A 14,566-nucleotide genomic window follows, 5' to 3' on the forward strand; every position below is an offset into this window, starting at 1 on the left:
CAAAACATGTGACAGACGTTAGTCATGTTGCTTAATGCACTACTGGAAGGGGCTCTGGATGCCATTGTGAAGAGCACAATATATAAAGAAAACAAATAGACACATAAGGGTCAAGTTGGGGGAAGGAAGGGGTTTTTATACCCATTTCACAGATGGAGGAACTGAGGCCCAGATCTTCAAAGCTATTTAGGCACCTAATTCCAATTGAATCCATGGAAGTTAGGTGCCTAAACTCCTTTTAGGATCTGGGCCCAATTGACTTGCCCAAGATCCCACAGGCAGTCTGCGGCAGAGCTAGGAATTAAACCCAAATCTCCTGGATCCCAGCCCAGCGCCTTATCCACAAGGATGGAAAAGCTAATAAAAGACAAGACCCCGATCGTGCAAAAAATTAAATAGCGGAGCCTTTAATCAGGTATAAAATACAAGACACGAGTTTTATAAAAAAATACAGAACTGGAGAGTCAAATGGATCATCCCAGAAATTGTAAAAAACCCCATCTGAGCCCAAGGCAGGAAGCTGTGACACGCTGTCCTGCTCCTCTGAGCCTGGCAGGGGGCCTGTGCAAATGCAAATTCATGGGACAAGTTTAATTAGTTAAAAGCACTTAACTGAAGAAGATTAGTTAAGGGGCTGATCCAGAGCCCAATGGATTCAACAGGCACCTTTCCAATGGGTTTTGGGGTCACACCAGTTTAGAGCACTGCACCGGAGAACAGTGGAACCCCCGATAGTGACCTCCCCTCACCCCCACCCCAAGTCCTTTGTGCTTATCCAGCATCCTTCACATCCAGGGATTCCAGGTCACTCTACAACGGCAGGCATTTGCCAACAGGGTAAACTGAGGTACAGAAGAGCTAAGTCATTCCCCGCAAGTCTGCAAGAGCAGAACCCAGGCGGGTCTCCCTGACCCTCAGCTCCTGCTGCCTCCGGAGCGAGACTCGATCTTCAGTAGAAATGGGACACGGGCTGGATAGATCAGAGCCAAACATCCCTGAGTCCAGATCCAGGACTTGGATTTGGTCCTGATGCCAGGTCCCACACGGATCAAGTGGCGCTTGGATCTGGCCCTGCTGGGCCTGACCCATTAGTGGCTCCTGGTGGAAGAGATGGGTATGAACCGTCGTGAAGGGGGAAATTTGCTCCCCGGGGCGTGGCTGGGGCAGCTCTTCCCACCCTCACTGAATCTCTGCCCTCCAACAGTGCTGGAGGAGGGGCCTGAATCCAGATCTGTGTCCTTGCTCCGGGGCCACGGCAGAAGAGAGAAATACTCAGGAACAGAGCCACGGAGCCGGCCCTTTCCTGCTTGTGTTAAAAAATATAAAATACAAGATGTTCAAGGCCTCGATCAGACGGGCCAAGGGAAAGCACCAATGGTAGGAAACATCCAGTGCGCGCTGGTCGATGCGTCGCTAAGCGACCCGGGGATGATCGCAGAGCAAATCCTGGGAAACGTCAGTGTCCCGAAGGTTTCGGATGCTCGCCCCAAACACCACACGAGTTTGGAGAAGAGCAAGGGCAGCGCAGAGGGGTACTGGGGTTTAGAGGTTATTACCCCTCTCCCCAGCCCTCTAGCAAAGTTTATCCCCAATCCCCATCTGAAGAGCTAAGGCATTTCCTGTTAACCGGACTCCGGAGGGTGAGGTTCTTCCTTTCATAGCTTATTGGTAAATCTGCTGGAAGTGGCGCTGGGCCTGCATGTGCTTAAAATTCCCATGCTCCAGGCATCTTTGTTCCAGCTTTTACTTAAGTGCAGGCCTGGAGCAGAGAGATTTCTTCCTATTGGTTTCCCTCTCTGCAGATGTGATCCAGAAGAGAGATGACCCAGAACCGATTCCCCTCAGAGACACGATCCAGAACGGATCCACCACCCAGCAGATATGATCCAGATTCCTTCCAGACATGCAATCCAGGAGGGACCAGCTCCCATGCTGACCCGGGCTCCGAAATACACTGTCCGTACAAAATCCCAGCTTCAGCTGCTTTAGAAGGGAAGTCCAGGCTGAAACTCACATGTATAAAAAAATAAATAAGATGCTTGAGAGCTTTGCACTGTTCCGTCATATGTCTGGCCAGATGTGTCAGTTGGCTGCTACTCGAGACTTCATCCACTCCAAGCCAGCTGGCAAGCTGCACGAATGGGGAGAGAACGCGCATTAATAACCACGCTCTGCACTGATACCACCTGCCAGAGGGTTACACAATGGGGAAACTGAGGCAAGGGGCACGGATGTGAATGTCCTGCGCTGCTCAGCAGGTCAGGGGCAGAGCTGGGAAGAGAACCCAGGAAACCTGGCTGCCAGCCCCCCCTGCTCTAACCAATAAAACCCACTCCCTGACCAGAGGCAGGAAGAGAAACCAGGAGTCCTGACTCCCAGCTCCCCTGCTCTAAGCACTGGATCCCACTCCCTTTGCAAAGGTCAGACGCAGAACCCCACTCCCAGCTCTAACTGCTACACTGCACTGCCTCCCCAGAGCTGAAAGCATAGATCCTAACTCAGCCCCCTCTTGCTCTAACCACTAGATCGCGCTGCCTCCATTTTAATAAAATGCAAGTAGCTCCAGTCCCTGTTTCTCCACACAACAGTTCCCCAAGGACTGTCCAGGGTATCCTTATCATTGGCAAAGCAAACAGCAGCAGTCTGTGGTTATGAGCAGGCTCCACTTTGGGGGAAGACAGCCCCTGATTATCCCACAATCGCAGCTGAGTCAGCCTCCCGCTATCGAAAGGCCTTGAGGAGAACAGAGAAAGGCAGGGCCCCTTTCCAGGCTGGGAGGTGAGACAAGGGGCTAGAGACAAGGTGGATTAAGTTTCATCTGAGCAGTGAGTCATTGGTTAACCAAGCCCCAGCTACTCAGCCTGTAGGTCTGCGAGCACCAGGCAGTCGCACCTGCCCCCAGAGCGTGAGTCCGCAAACTGAGCAAACACTCATCACGCAGGCTGCTCACATGAAGCCAGCACAGCTGGTGCTGGAAGGATTGTCTGCGTGAGTCACAGCACTACCTGCGCGCCCTGGGGCTGAGACGAGGCTTTTGCCTTTTGTTTGAGGTATTCAGAGAGTTTGGAAAAAATGAAGTGATGAACTCCTAGGAGCGGCTCCCACTTTACTGATGGAGAAACTGAGTCAGAGGTAAAGTGCCTTGCACACAATCACACTAACTCAGGGACAGAGCTGAGGGAGCACCCAGGAATCCCTCTGCGCTAACCACTACACCCCTTTCCCTCCCAGTATGGAAATAGAACCAAGGAGTCTGCATTAACCACTAGACCCCACTCCCCTCACAACAGATGATCGCTGGAGTCCCAGTTCAGTCCCCTGCTCTAACCACTACACCCAGCGCCTCACAGGTAAAGGGTGCCAGTTGCACACAAGAGACGCTTCGAGGTGGCTGGAACATTTAAACGCAAGTCACTGCAGGTCAGGGCTGGGATGTGCGTCTGCCCGGGCTGTATGTGTGGGGACTCTGCCTACGTCTGTGCTGCCAGAATCTCCCCTCCAGCACCAGCTGTGCGGGACCCCGGCAGTTCTAGTCAGTTACAGGAATCACCTGACCTTCTATTGGCTTCTTTCCCGGACTCAGTGCTACTGATCTGCGGAGAGGACAACGCGACCCCCAATAGAGCCAGCGTAGATCATTGCATGAGTATCCACAAACCAAGCACTTCCCCAGCTAATCAACTGCAAGGTGCCCCCAAACGCCCGTGCCAAGCAAGGGAAGAAGGGAGCCCACAGGAACTGCCATGCTGTCCATCTAACTCAGTCTCCCGTCTCGTAACAGTGGTCAGAACTGGAAGCTACAAGGAACCCTTCAGCAAACAATTATGGAAGAAAGTGGCTCATGGCTTGGCACAGGAGGGTTCTAGCCCTTAGATAGTCCTACCCAGCCTAACAAGACAGCAGATGTGCTGATTATCCACCTAGAGCTGGTTCTGGGGTTTCTCCCCAGGGAAAGTACATTTTCAGCAGCAATTCAAATTGCAAAATACTTCAATTTGGAAATGCCACCCAGGTGCCTCATGGGAGTTGTAGTTCAGAAGCCTCGTGCTCCCATTCACTTCTATAGACAAGGTTTCAGCTCAGACTACATCTCCCATGATGCATCACAGGCTCCCCTCTTGCATCGTAAGATTCTGTGGCCATGGTGCATCATAGAAGATGTAGACCAGCTGGGAACCTGACCCATAAAGAGACTGGGGACAGGAAGCAACTGAACGACAGCATTTCCAACTCAAAGTATTTTGGCTTTCAGGCATAAAGCAAACACTTTTCACAACAAATATCCTTTAAGCAAAACTCCAGTTCTCCACCAAAAACAGTTTAGACAGAAAATTTTCAGCCAGCCATACCCCTAACCTTTTGCTGAATGCCATTAAGCTCTGTGCCTCACTTCTGTCTTGTGGGAGAGAGTTCCACAGGACACTTAAGCACCAAAATGGACCACTTAGTTTACTCTGTAGCGCACTCACCCCTCTCCCGTGAGGGCGCAGCAGCCCTGGATGTGCCATGGGTGGTCCTTGATGGAGCTGAGCGTTAGGAACTTGGAGATCTCAGAGGTAGTCATGGAGTTCTTTACATCCTGCTTGTTGGCAAATATCAAGACCGCCGCATTCTGCAGGTCCTGGGGAGAGAGATCCCACCATTAACCTTTTCCCCCCTTGCGAACATCCCCCAGCCCAATGGTGCTGCTAAGCAGCAGGGAAGCAGTGCTAGGTACCAAGGTGACGCAGCTTGGGACAGGAAACATTACACCAGCCTGGTTTCCTAATGCAATCGCTGGCTGAGGTTCCTGGCACTGGCGAAACCTCTGCCCCCACCCCCAGCACTGGAATAAAGCACCATAGAGGCTCCCAATTTATGAAAAGACCAGGAGATTGGCACACGTGTTAGAGGTGCTGGGCTGGCAACCGTAAGGTCTGGTTAACCTGAGCCCTGTGCATTGACACTAGAGTGATGAGGGCCAGATGAATCCAGACACCCGCAGCGTGGCCAGTGACCAAGCGGGCCGGGCACCGGGCTGGGAGTCAGGATACCTGGGTTCTGTTCCCGCCTCTGCCACTGAGCTGCTACGTGACACTGTGCGAGTCACTGCCTCGGTTTCCCCTTCCACCCTGTGGCTATTTAGATTGTGCCCTCGTCAGCACAGGGGCTGTAAGTGCCTGGCACAATGGGGCCCTGATCTCAGCTGGGGCCTCTCGGTGCTACTGAATAAGCCAGAACACTCCTCAAACCCCATTCTGAACGGGACACCAGTCAGAACGGGACTGAGACTCGACAAACTTGTTTCGCGTGACGCCCAGCAGCCGAAGGAAAGCGAGGAGCTGCTTTATGATCCATCGGTCCCTACGTGGGCAATATGGAGACACTGAGCAGAGTGACTCCCTGCAGAATGAACCAGGGATTTCTGCAGAGCCCGGGGGATAACACAGCTAGGGCTCCGTGGTACGGATCATAGGCACCAACTTTCCCCAGTGCCAGCGGTGCTCAGGCCTCCCCACCCCCATTCCAACCCCTTCCCCAAATCCCCGCCCCGGCCCAGCCTGTCGCATTTCCCCTCTTCCTCTCTCCCTCCCAGCACTTGCCATGCAAAACAGCTGTTTCGCGGCGGCAAGCGCTGGGAGCCAGGGGAAAAGCAGGCACGCAGTGCAGCCGGGGATGAGGTGGAGGGCAGGGCGCTGCTGGTGGGTGCAGAGCACCCACGGAGTCGGTACCTATGCTACAGATGGGGCCTTGTGCCTGAAACAGCGGGGTACCCTGCTGCTAATGCATCAGGCCCTCTTGAGGGGGATGGAGCATTGCAAAGTTCCCAGCAGCATCGCTCAAGGACCTGCTCCCAACTCACTAGACTAAAGCGGCTTTGCTCTGGACTCTTTGCCGTGGCCACGACCCTGGCGCTAACTCACCTCGTGGGCCAGCATCTTGTACAGCTCCTCTTTCGTCACTGTCAGCCGCTCGCGGTCGGTGCTGTCGATCACCAGGATGACAAACTAGGGGGGTGGAAAGAGCAGATGTCGATCAAACACCCCGCTCCTGGGCTAACATCTGAGGCCTGGCTCAAGAGCTGCAGGTGGAGCAGGAGCCAGCTCGGGTGGGCACAGCACATTATTTATCAGGTGTATTACCGGCGCTCTTAGGATCCAGACCCTGCTGCGCTAGGTGCTGCACAAACAAGTTCTCCTGCTGCTATTTGACATCCGAAATTCAGCTCGCGCCTAGCCTGGGAAGCTCCGCGAAGCACTGGAGAACTGGCACACCAGCGACCCCAAGGAAGTGAAACAATCATTTGACAGGAAGGGTGGCCTTGGGCTGGGACTCGGGAGACCTGGGGTCAATTCCTGCCTCTGCCGCAGATGCCCTGGGTGACCCTGGCCAAGTCGCAGCCACTCTGTGCCTCAGTTTCCCCATCTGTGGAGAATAATTCTTTCTCCCAAGATTGGCCTGTCTGTACATTACAGCTCACTGGGGCAGGGACTGTGCCACTATGCACATGTACAGCCCCTAGCACAATGATGCCCCAATCTCAATTGGCCCCTCTAGCCCCTACTGGAATACAAATAAAGAAGAGCTCCCCATGGACTAACTTTCCGTGGTAACCAGGAGAGACACTGATGCCCCTGCCCCAGAGCCATTCATTAATGGCCAAGCCAACGTTTGTTCTGTGGCTGTACAGCACCTAGCGCATGGGGTCCTAGGTGCTACCCCACTACAAATAATTCATTGTAACGTCACAGCCAAACTCGACTGGCTCGGGGCTTTGGAGCGGGTGGAAAGTTAACAGCAATCTTGCGCTCTTGCAAGACCTGTTCTGAATCGCGAAACAAAATACGGACGGCAGCGGGAGAGAAATTCCAGCTCGAGTTATGTCAGGAATGCTGGCCAGGCAGGAAGGACAAAGGACGTGTTTGAACTCGGCTCCCTGCCTCTCTCTGCGCTGCCGAAACAGCTGGGGATCTTTGCCAGGGCGCTCTTCCCTCCGGGACAGTATTTTAATCCCATTCAAGACAAGCTGGGACAAAAGGGGAAAATCCACCCTGTTTAGAGAAGTGGCACCTCCTCTGGATCCTTCCCCCCAAATTCCCACCTGCTTCCTGCCCTGCCCTAGTAAAAATCTGTTCACTCTCCGAAGCCACCCGCTCCGTTCGCCTTAAAGGAGCGGCGCGATAGTCAACATCAAGTTACAAAGGAAGGGTCCGACCCTGCCATCTTTACTCCCAACAAGGAGCCCCATTAACGTCAATGGAAGTGATCGCTCGAGTAAGCATTGCTACGCAGGATCAGGCGCTCAAACTGGGGTTGCCAGAGGAGCCGTGGGGAATTAGGAACTCAAACCCAAGGGGATTCGGGCGCCTATGAAAATCCCATCTGATGCTGCTATGCAAGTGTAAGAGTCTGAAATGGCAACAGAAACTGATCAAATCAGCTTTCCCAGTGGGAATCTAACAGCGCGAGGCCACTCATCCCTGCTCCAGCAGCTACCTCCAAGGCACTTCTTGGAGCAGACGCAGCTGCTGCCGGGTGCCCACATCCCAGAGCAGGGGAACCCCGGAGACTGGGCTGTGGTGTGAGGAGGAGACATGGCAGAGAAAGCGAGGGAGGCCGTCAGCTAGCCTCTTGCTCTGAGGGTAGCACATGGCACCGCTTGGTTATGGCAGAGCAACACGGAGCCCCAGGGTTGGAATAACAGGAGAGGGGGCACTAGTACGCAGGTGCGTCAGCAGAGTCGTGTTTGGATCAAGGACTAGAGCCGCCGGGGGGCTGCCTGTCAGGACCAAGGCGCACTGGCAGGGCTGGTGGGTCCCCAAGAATACAACGGGGAGGGGTGGTGTGGGTCAGGATTGCTTTGCACTGGTTAAGGTGCGGGAGGCTATCCTAACACTGACATAGCAGGCAGAGCTGCAGGCAGGGTCCCAGCACTGGAGTAGCAGCATGGGCTGTGGGTCGGGGCTGAGGAGCATCTGCGCACACATCTGGCAGCCATCGTGGCCACTCAGCTTCTCCCTTCCACTGTAACTACAAGAAAATCCGCCAGCTTCTCCAATCTGCCAAGCAAATGAAGCCCAGGCGAGCATCACAGGGCCAGCGCAGCCAGCCCGGGAGGGGAGCGAGATGGTGCTGCTCCTCCCATGCGGCCCCTTACCTCCGTGTTGGAGTAGTAGGTGTTCCACGTGGACCGCAGCGTCTCCTGCCCCCCGATGTCCCACATCAGGAAGTGGGTCTTCCTCAGGATGATCTCCTCCACGTTGCTGCCGATGGTGGGTGACGTGTGCACCACCTCGTTCATGAGGCTGTGGGAGGCACAGGCCAGGCATCAGAGCCACCCCGGCATAACCCAGCCCCGGACCCTCCCTTGCCCCCTAGAATGGGGCACACCAGGTGCTTCCCAAGAAGCAAATGAGCATGGAGCCAGGATGGCCTTGTGGTTAAGGCACTGGATGGGGACCCTAGAGACCTGGGTTTAATTCCTTGCTCTGACACAGACTCTTGAGCAACTGACTTTAGCATCTCTCTGACTCAGTTTCCCACCTGTAATACTCCCCCTCCTCCCACCATTTGTCTTGTCTACAGCAGAACCTCCGAGGAAGTTCGGAACGCCGAACAAAACATTCTGGTTCTTTCAAAAGTTTACAACTGAACATTGGCTGAATACGGCTTTGAAACTTTATAGTGCTGAAGAACAATGCTGCTTTCAGCCACCTTAATTTAAATGAAACAGTTTCCTTACCGCATCAAATCTTTTTTTCTTAACTATCCCTTTTTTTTTTAAGATAGTTTAAGTTTAACTCAGCCCTGTTCTGTATTTGGGGTTTTTTCCGTCTCTGCTGCTGCCTGATTGTGTACTCCCGGCTCCAAAGGAGGGGTGTGGTTGACCGGTCAGTTCATAACTTGAGGTTCTACTGTACTCGGATCAATCTCCTACTATGGGTTTGTACAGCACCTGGCACAATGGGCTCCTGATCTCAGCTGGGGCCTCTAGGCTTAATAGAAACAACTTCAGACTAGGCCTCTGGCCCCCGTGGAGCACCACCCCCCACAACTGATTTCAGTCTAAACCCCCCCCCCACACACACACACCTTCTGGAATGTGAAGATAGGATGCAGGCATCTTTGTTTTGCTGCAACCCTTTGCTGCCTGCTGGGGGAGGCTCTGCAGCAGAGGGGGTTGGGCAGGGATACATCATCTCCCCCCTCGGCCATCTGGCTGGCGGTTTGACTCTGAATGGGAGACGAAGGGATGGGAATACTCACAACTGGTAGAGGATGGTGGTCTTCCCTGCATTGTCCAGGCCAACAATGATCACCTTGTGCTCTGCAGAAGCAAAGAGGCAGGTCAGGAGCAAGCTAGTCAGGCAGAGGCACCCAGCAAATCCAGCCAACCTGAGGTGTAACCCAGCTTCCCGTCCCCCGTCCAACACTTGGAAAATCAGATGGCTTTCAATGAGCAGGCTGGTTCTGATCGGGGACAAGCAGAGAGGGGGAGCGGAGCAGCAGCGTTTTAAACACGAGGGACATAAAAATCCATGAGCCGAGTGATGCAAGATTCCAAGGCCCGCCCCGTCTACGCTGGACTGGGCTCACCCCAGGTAGCAGATCTGGAATAGCACTGTGGCTGGACAGGGATTGACAGTTTCCAAGGATCTAACAGATAGAGCATTGGACTGGGAACCAGCTCTGCCACTGATCTGCTGTGTAGCCTTGGGCCAGTCATGGCTCAGCTCCGTGCCTCAGTTTCCCTCCCATGTTGTCTTGTCTATCTATACTGTAAGCTCTTTGGTGCAAGGACTCTCTCTTACGCTGTGTCTGCGCGGCACCTAGGACAGTGGGGCATTTAGATACTATTGCAAGATAAATGTTAACTAGTAATTAGTTTAACGAGGGGGGGGGAATGGTGGGTGCCGTGGTTAGAGGCTAGCCGAGGACTTGGAGACCTGGATTCAATCCCCTGCTTTGCCAACACACCCCTACCCCCCTGCAAAAAGCCATTTAGCTTCTATGCCCCAGTTCCCTGCAGAATGGGGACCACAGCGCTGCCTTCCCTCCAGGGGAATCGGGGGGTGAATACATTAATGATTGTGACTGTGGTGATGGGGGGCCAAAGAAGGATCATAGACAGCCACATCTGAGACAGACAGACAGACATTTACAAATACACTAGGGATTTTGATCTTAAAAGCAGGCAGAAGAGAAACCCAACCAAGAGGCCAATAAGCCCGGCTCGATGGAAACAGAGGGGACCGGCTGCAAGGTAGCAAAGGGAATTCTGCACTTTGGTGCAAATGGAACATCTCCTCCAAACTCCCTCCATCTCATAGTTCACTTTACCGCCCCCCCCCCGCCCGACCTCGGTGCTCTCAAGAGTCCAACCCCAGCCAGTGCAAAACCCCTTTGAAGCAGAGTTCCCCAATCAGGGTGACCACACAGCAAGTGTGAAAAATCGGGACGGGGGGGAATAGGAGCCTATATAGCAAAAAGCCCCAAATATCGGGACTGTCCCTACAAAATTAGGACATTTGGTCACCCTAACCCCAATAAACTCCAGTGGAGGGCTGGGCGAGTGTGTAACCAAGCCTGTGAATTGAGAGTGGCCATTGTGGAGCTGGAGGGGGGGAGAGAGAGGGGCAGGATACCACCGATCCTTGGACCCGAATTTCTCAGTGTATGAAATGTGAGCGTCACCGCAGGGTCACCATGCAAAGTCTGGGATCAGCTGTGATTTAAGGGGCACCCAGCCCCTGCATGCAAGAGAGGCGAAGGATCTAGAGCAGGGGCTCTCCAGCCTTTTTCTTCCCGAGCCCCCCCTCAAAACATGCTAGGAAAACGCCACCACTGTTTTTCTGCATCTACAAGTCAGCGTTAGGGGGTAGCAAGCTGGGCCCCCTGCCACAGCCGCCCATAACGACCAGTGGCTCAGGCTTCAGCCCCAGGCGGTGGGGCTCTGGCTTTCTGCCCTGGGCCCCAGCAAGTCTAACGCCGGCCCTGCTTGGCAGCCCGCCCCCCGCCGCCGCCAAAACCTGCGCGGGGCCCCGGGGTTGAGACCCACAGATCTAGAGGAGCCCCCGCTTCTGCAAAGAGCAGCGGCTCTGGACTGAAACTGCTTCAGCCAGGCACAATCCTGGCAGGCACATCAAGGCCAGAGTAAAAATAATATCGGGGGGGGGGGGGAGGGCGTGCAGCGCGGGACTCCCGGGGAAGGGAAGGAAACGGACGGAGCAGCCGGTCTCCCCCTCCGGGCTCCGCTCACAATGCAAAGAAGCGGTTTGCGCTCCAGGCCAGACGCCCACACAATGGGCCGCCCGGCTGCATTGTCTGGGAGCCCAGGCCCGGCTGGCCGGCCGGGGTTTGGGGCGCCCGGGGAAGGGAGGCGGCTCCCCGTCCCACCCTGGCTGCTGGACGGGGGCAGCCCGGAGGGCAGGAGGGTTAGAGCAGCGCAAAGCAGGGTGGGGAAAGCGGGTCGGGGGAGGGCACGGGGGGGGGAAGAGTCCCCTTCCCAGGCACTGTTCTGTTCCTAGCAAAGCCCCAAACCCACGGCCCGGCCCTGTCCCCCCGCCGATTGCAGGGGCTGGTTTCAGATACAACCCCCCCGGGGTGAAGAGACCCAGGTCTAAAATCCCCCAGGAGGCAGCTCTGGGCCCCAGCTCCGCCTTTCTGCCCCAGCGGGCCAGGGGACACCCAGCGGGAGTGAAGCCCGACTGCTGAGCCCCCCAGCAGCCTGGCTCCCCCCCCCCCGCAGCTCCTTTGTTTCCCCTGGTCTCCTTATTGCAAGAAACTTTCTTCTTCCATCTGTTGTTCGGCTCAGCCCCCTGCCTCACCCACAGCCCCCCTCCCAGGCCTCTGCCCTCCCCCGGCAGCTTCTCCCCCCCCCCGGCCCCTTCCCCCTACAGCCCCCAATCTACACCCCCCCAACCACTCCAGCAGCCCCCTTCCCCAGGCCGCTTTCACGAGCGCCCCCACAACGTCCCCGGGAGCCCCCTCCCCACTTACCCTGGCTGCCGAAGATGCTCATCAGCTTGGCGAAGAGCTGCCCCATAGCGGCGCCGCGCCGCGAACCCGCCGCCTGCAGCTACTGGCCGGGCCGCGCGCCCGCCCCCGCTTTATAGCCTCCGCCCGTGACGTCAGGGAGCGGGCTGGCCCCGCCCCTTGGGGGGGGTTTCCCGTGGGGCCGCTGTGCACTGACTGCCCGGGGAGGGGGGTTATTGATGTCGGTTGCAAAGAGAAAATTCCAGCCAGCCCCATTCCCTCCCTTCCCACCCTAGGGGTCCCAGCCCCACTCCCTCCCTTCCCACCCCCACCCTGGGGGTCCCAGCCCCACTCCGTCCCTTCCCACCCCCAGCCTGGGGGTCCCAGCCCCACGCCAGCCCCACACCCTCCCTTCTCACCCCCAGTCTGGGGGTCCCAGCCCCATTCCCTCCCTTCCCAATCCCACCCCCAGCCTGGGGGTCCCAGGCCCACGCACAACCAACCCCTGTGGCAAAGGGGAGACCGTTCGATTGGACCGAGCCCCAAAATTCAAGATCCCAGCCACGGATTTTGACTGCCCCTGAGCCGGGAGGGGCGTCTCGCTCCAGTTGGAGTTTGCGGCCAATCTCTGGTTACACTGGAAAAGAGGGACTCCCGCGTTGTCTCCCTGTATTCCCCCTGTTGGTATCCGCCTCTTGTCACTTGTCTCATACCTCGATCTTTGGAGTAGGGACGGGCTTTCTCTCGGTTCCGTGATTGATTATACAGCGCCTAGCGCTGTGGGGACGGGCTTTCTCTCGGTTCCGTGATTGATTATACAGCACCTAGCGCTGTGGGGACGGGCTTTCTTTCGGTTCTGTGACTGATAATACAGCGCCTAGCGCTGTGGGGCCCGGGTCGATGACAGGGGCTCGTGGGCACTGCCACAAAACAAATAATTCTGCAAAACACTACACCCACACACGGCAGCCTAGTTCAAACCACAATGGTGTGTGGGGGGGTCAAAGGATCTGCCCCAAGAAAGACCCCCTTCCCCTCCCCCTCCCATTTCTGATGCTCAGGCACATCTGATCCAGACTATCCAAACTTCTGATGTCCAGAGATCTGGGCTGCAGCTTTCTCCGGTTTAGCCTCTCCCTGGAGGGTGCTGCTACATGCTGCTTCTGGGTGGGTTGGCAAAGTTTTGCGCACCGTGTTTCAGGAGTTTCTCCCCTTGACCTGAAACCTCAGAAGCAGTGTGGAAATAGAATGAAATCCCTTTCGGTGCCTGTTGGGAAGGAGGGATGTTTGATCTGGGGGTGAAGGTCCAGGCTGGTTCTTACTTTACTGGAACTGATACACTCAAAACACGCTCCTGAAACAGAAACCTTGGCAGCAAACAAAGCCCGGAGGGGGATTTACCCAGAGCTGCTCCCCCTTGGCAAATATTTAACAGCAATGAAAAGATCTGGAAGCTGAGCCAAGCTTCCCTGAAATGCTCTTTCTCTGACTGTGCTGACCGACAGAACCGTAAAACTTTCATCCATCCCCTTTTCACACTGGCAGAGCAGTAGGCCGAGGTGAGAGGACTTTAAATCTACAGTGCTTGGGCCAGCAGGGGACTATGTCCTCCTTTGAAATGAAGCCAACCTTGCAAAGAGCCGGGACTTTGTCCATAGCCTTGGTCTTCTTCACCATTCATGGGCACAGGCCATGTGGTGATTAGACAAAGATGGGCTGTTTGTTACCTGTCTGAACTGAGATCAACACCCCATTGTGCAGGGGGCTGCACAGACAGAGGAGAGACAGTCCCTGCCCCAAACTGCTTCCAGACTAAGGAGGCAGAAACTAATTAATTAATATATTGAGATATACCTATCTCATAGAGCTGGAAAGGACCCAGAAGGGTCATTGAGTCCAGCCCCCTGCCTTTACTAGCAGGACTAAGTAGTGATTTTGCTCCAGATTCTTAAGTGGCCCCCTCAAAGCTTAAACTCACAACCCTGGGTTTAGCAGGCCAATGCTCAAACCACTGAGCTATCCCTCCCCCCAAAGAATGATCATCAGCCCCATTTTATAATCAGAGATCTGAACCACAGAGAGCTTAAGCATCTGATGCAAGATAGAGTGTTTCCTACTTATCTATGGGTGGTGTTTTACCATCACCATCCTAAATGTAGGTTTAGGAAGAACAAGGTTTTAAAAACTCAGTTCTCTGCTGAACAGAAATATTTCTATTATTGTTGTTAAACTCCAGTGCAAACAGTTTTTGGTTTGGATTTAAATATTCCCCTGATGTTTTTATAACCCAAAGGCTACTGCAAAAGTATAGCCAACCTGAAAATGAATCTGACTATAGCCGGAAGTAAAACTGACCATGAGTTAAGTACCATCAGCTTACACACAATAAGTGGAAGAAGCAGCTTTAGGTATGGAAAGTAAATTAGATTTTAACCAGCTTTGATTTTTAATACCCCAGAGGGTTCATAATTACACAGATAAGAATTTGTTTTACTAATATGATTAAATAGTACTCAGGACTCTATAATGCTTTTAATCTGTCGAACTCAAAGCATTGTAAAATAGGTTGATAAATGGCAGGATCTCCATTGTATGGATGGGGAAACAGGGA

General features: G+C 54.5%; 1 protein-coding gene across 3 annotated transcripts; it reads right to left on the bottom strand.

Annotated features, from left to right (window-relative positions):
* Nucleotides 1-382: 382 nt before the first annotated feature.
* ARL5C (ADP ribosylation factor like GTPase 5C) lies at nt 383-12,115 on the bottom strand. Of its 3 annotated transcripts, none has more exons than XM_039516991.1 (6): nt 11,980-12,115; nt 9,247-9,307; nt 8,138-8,285; nt 5,904-5,987; nt 4,470-4,612; nt 383-2,131 (listed from the first exon to the last, which is right to left on the bottom strand). In XM_039516991.1, exons 1-6 carry the CDS (start codon nt 12,023-12,025, stop codon nt 2,083-2,085), a joined length of 531 nt encoding a protein of 176 aa, XP_039372925.1. In that variant the 5' UTR covers nt 12,026-12,115; the 3' UTR covers nt 383-2,082. The 3 variants fall into 3 exon arrangements, with proteins under 3 accessions (XP_039372925.1, XP_039372923.1, XP_039372924.1); XM_039516989.1 differs by having other exon boundaries at nt 4,470-4,621; XM_039516990.1 differs by lacking the exons at nt 9,247-9,307; nt 11,980-12,115 and adding an exon at nt 9,073-9,223 and having other exon boundaries at nt 4,470-4,621.
* Between the last annotated feature and the right edge of the window lie 2,451 nt (nt 12,116-14,566).

Source organism: Mauremys reevesii, linkage group 27 (genome assembly GCF_016161935.1).
Source record: "Mauremys reevesii isolate NIE-2019 linkage group 27, ASM1616193v1, whole genome shotgun sequence".
Taxonomy (NCBI): domain Eukaryota; kingdom Metazoa; phylum Chordata; order Testudines; family Geoemydidae; genus Mauremys; species Mauremys reevesii.

Bases quoted from the DNA above. Each gene is read 5' to 3' on its own strand.
- ARL5C (XM_039516989.1), bottom strand. From the start codon at position 12,025: ATGGGGCAGCTCTTCGCCAAGCTGATGAGCATCTTCGGCAGCCAGG. The intron at 9,308-11,979 runs GTAAGTGGGGAG...TTGCTTCTGCAG, and splicing joins GAGCATCTTCGGCAGCCAGG to AGCACAAGGTGATCATTGTT. The intron at 5,988-8,137 runs GTAAGGGGCCGC...CCACCCCCCTAG, and splicing joins CCTACTACTCCAACACGGAG to TTTGTCATCCTGGTGATCGA.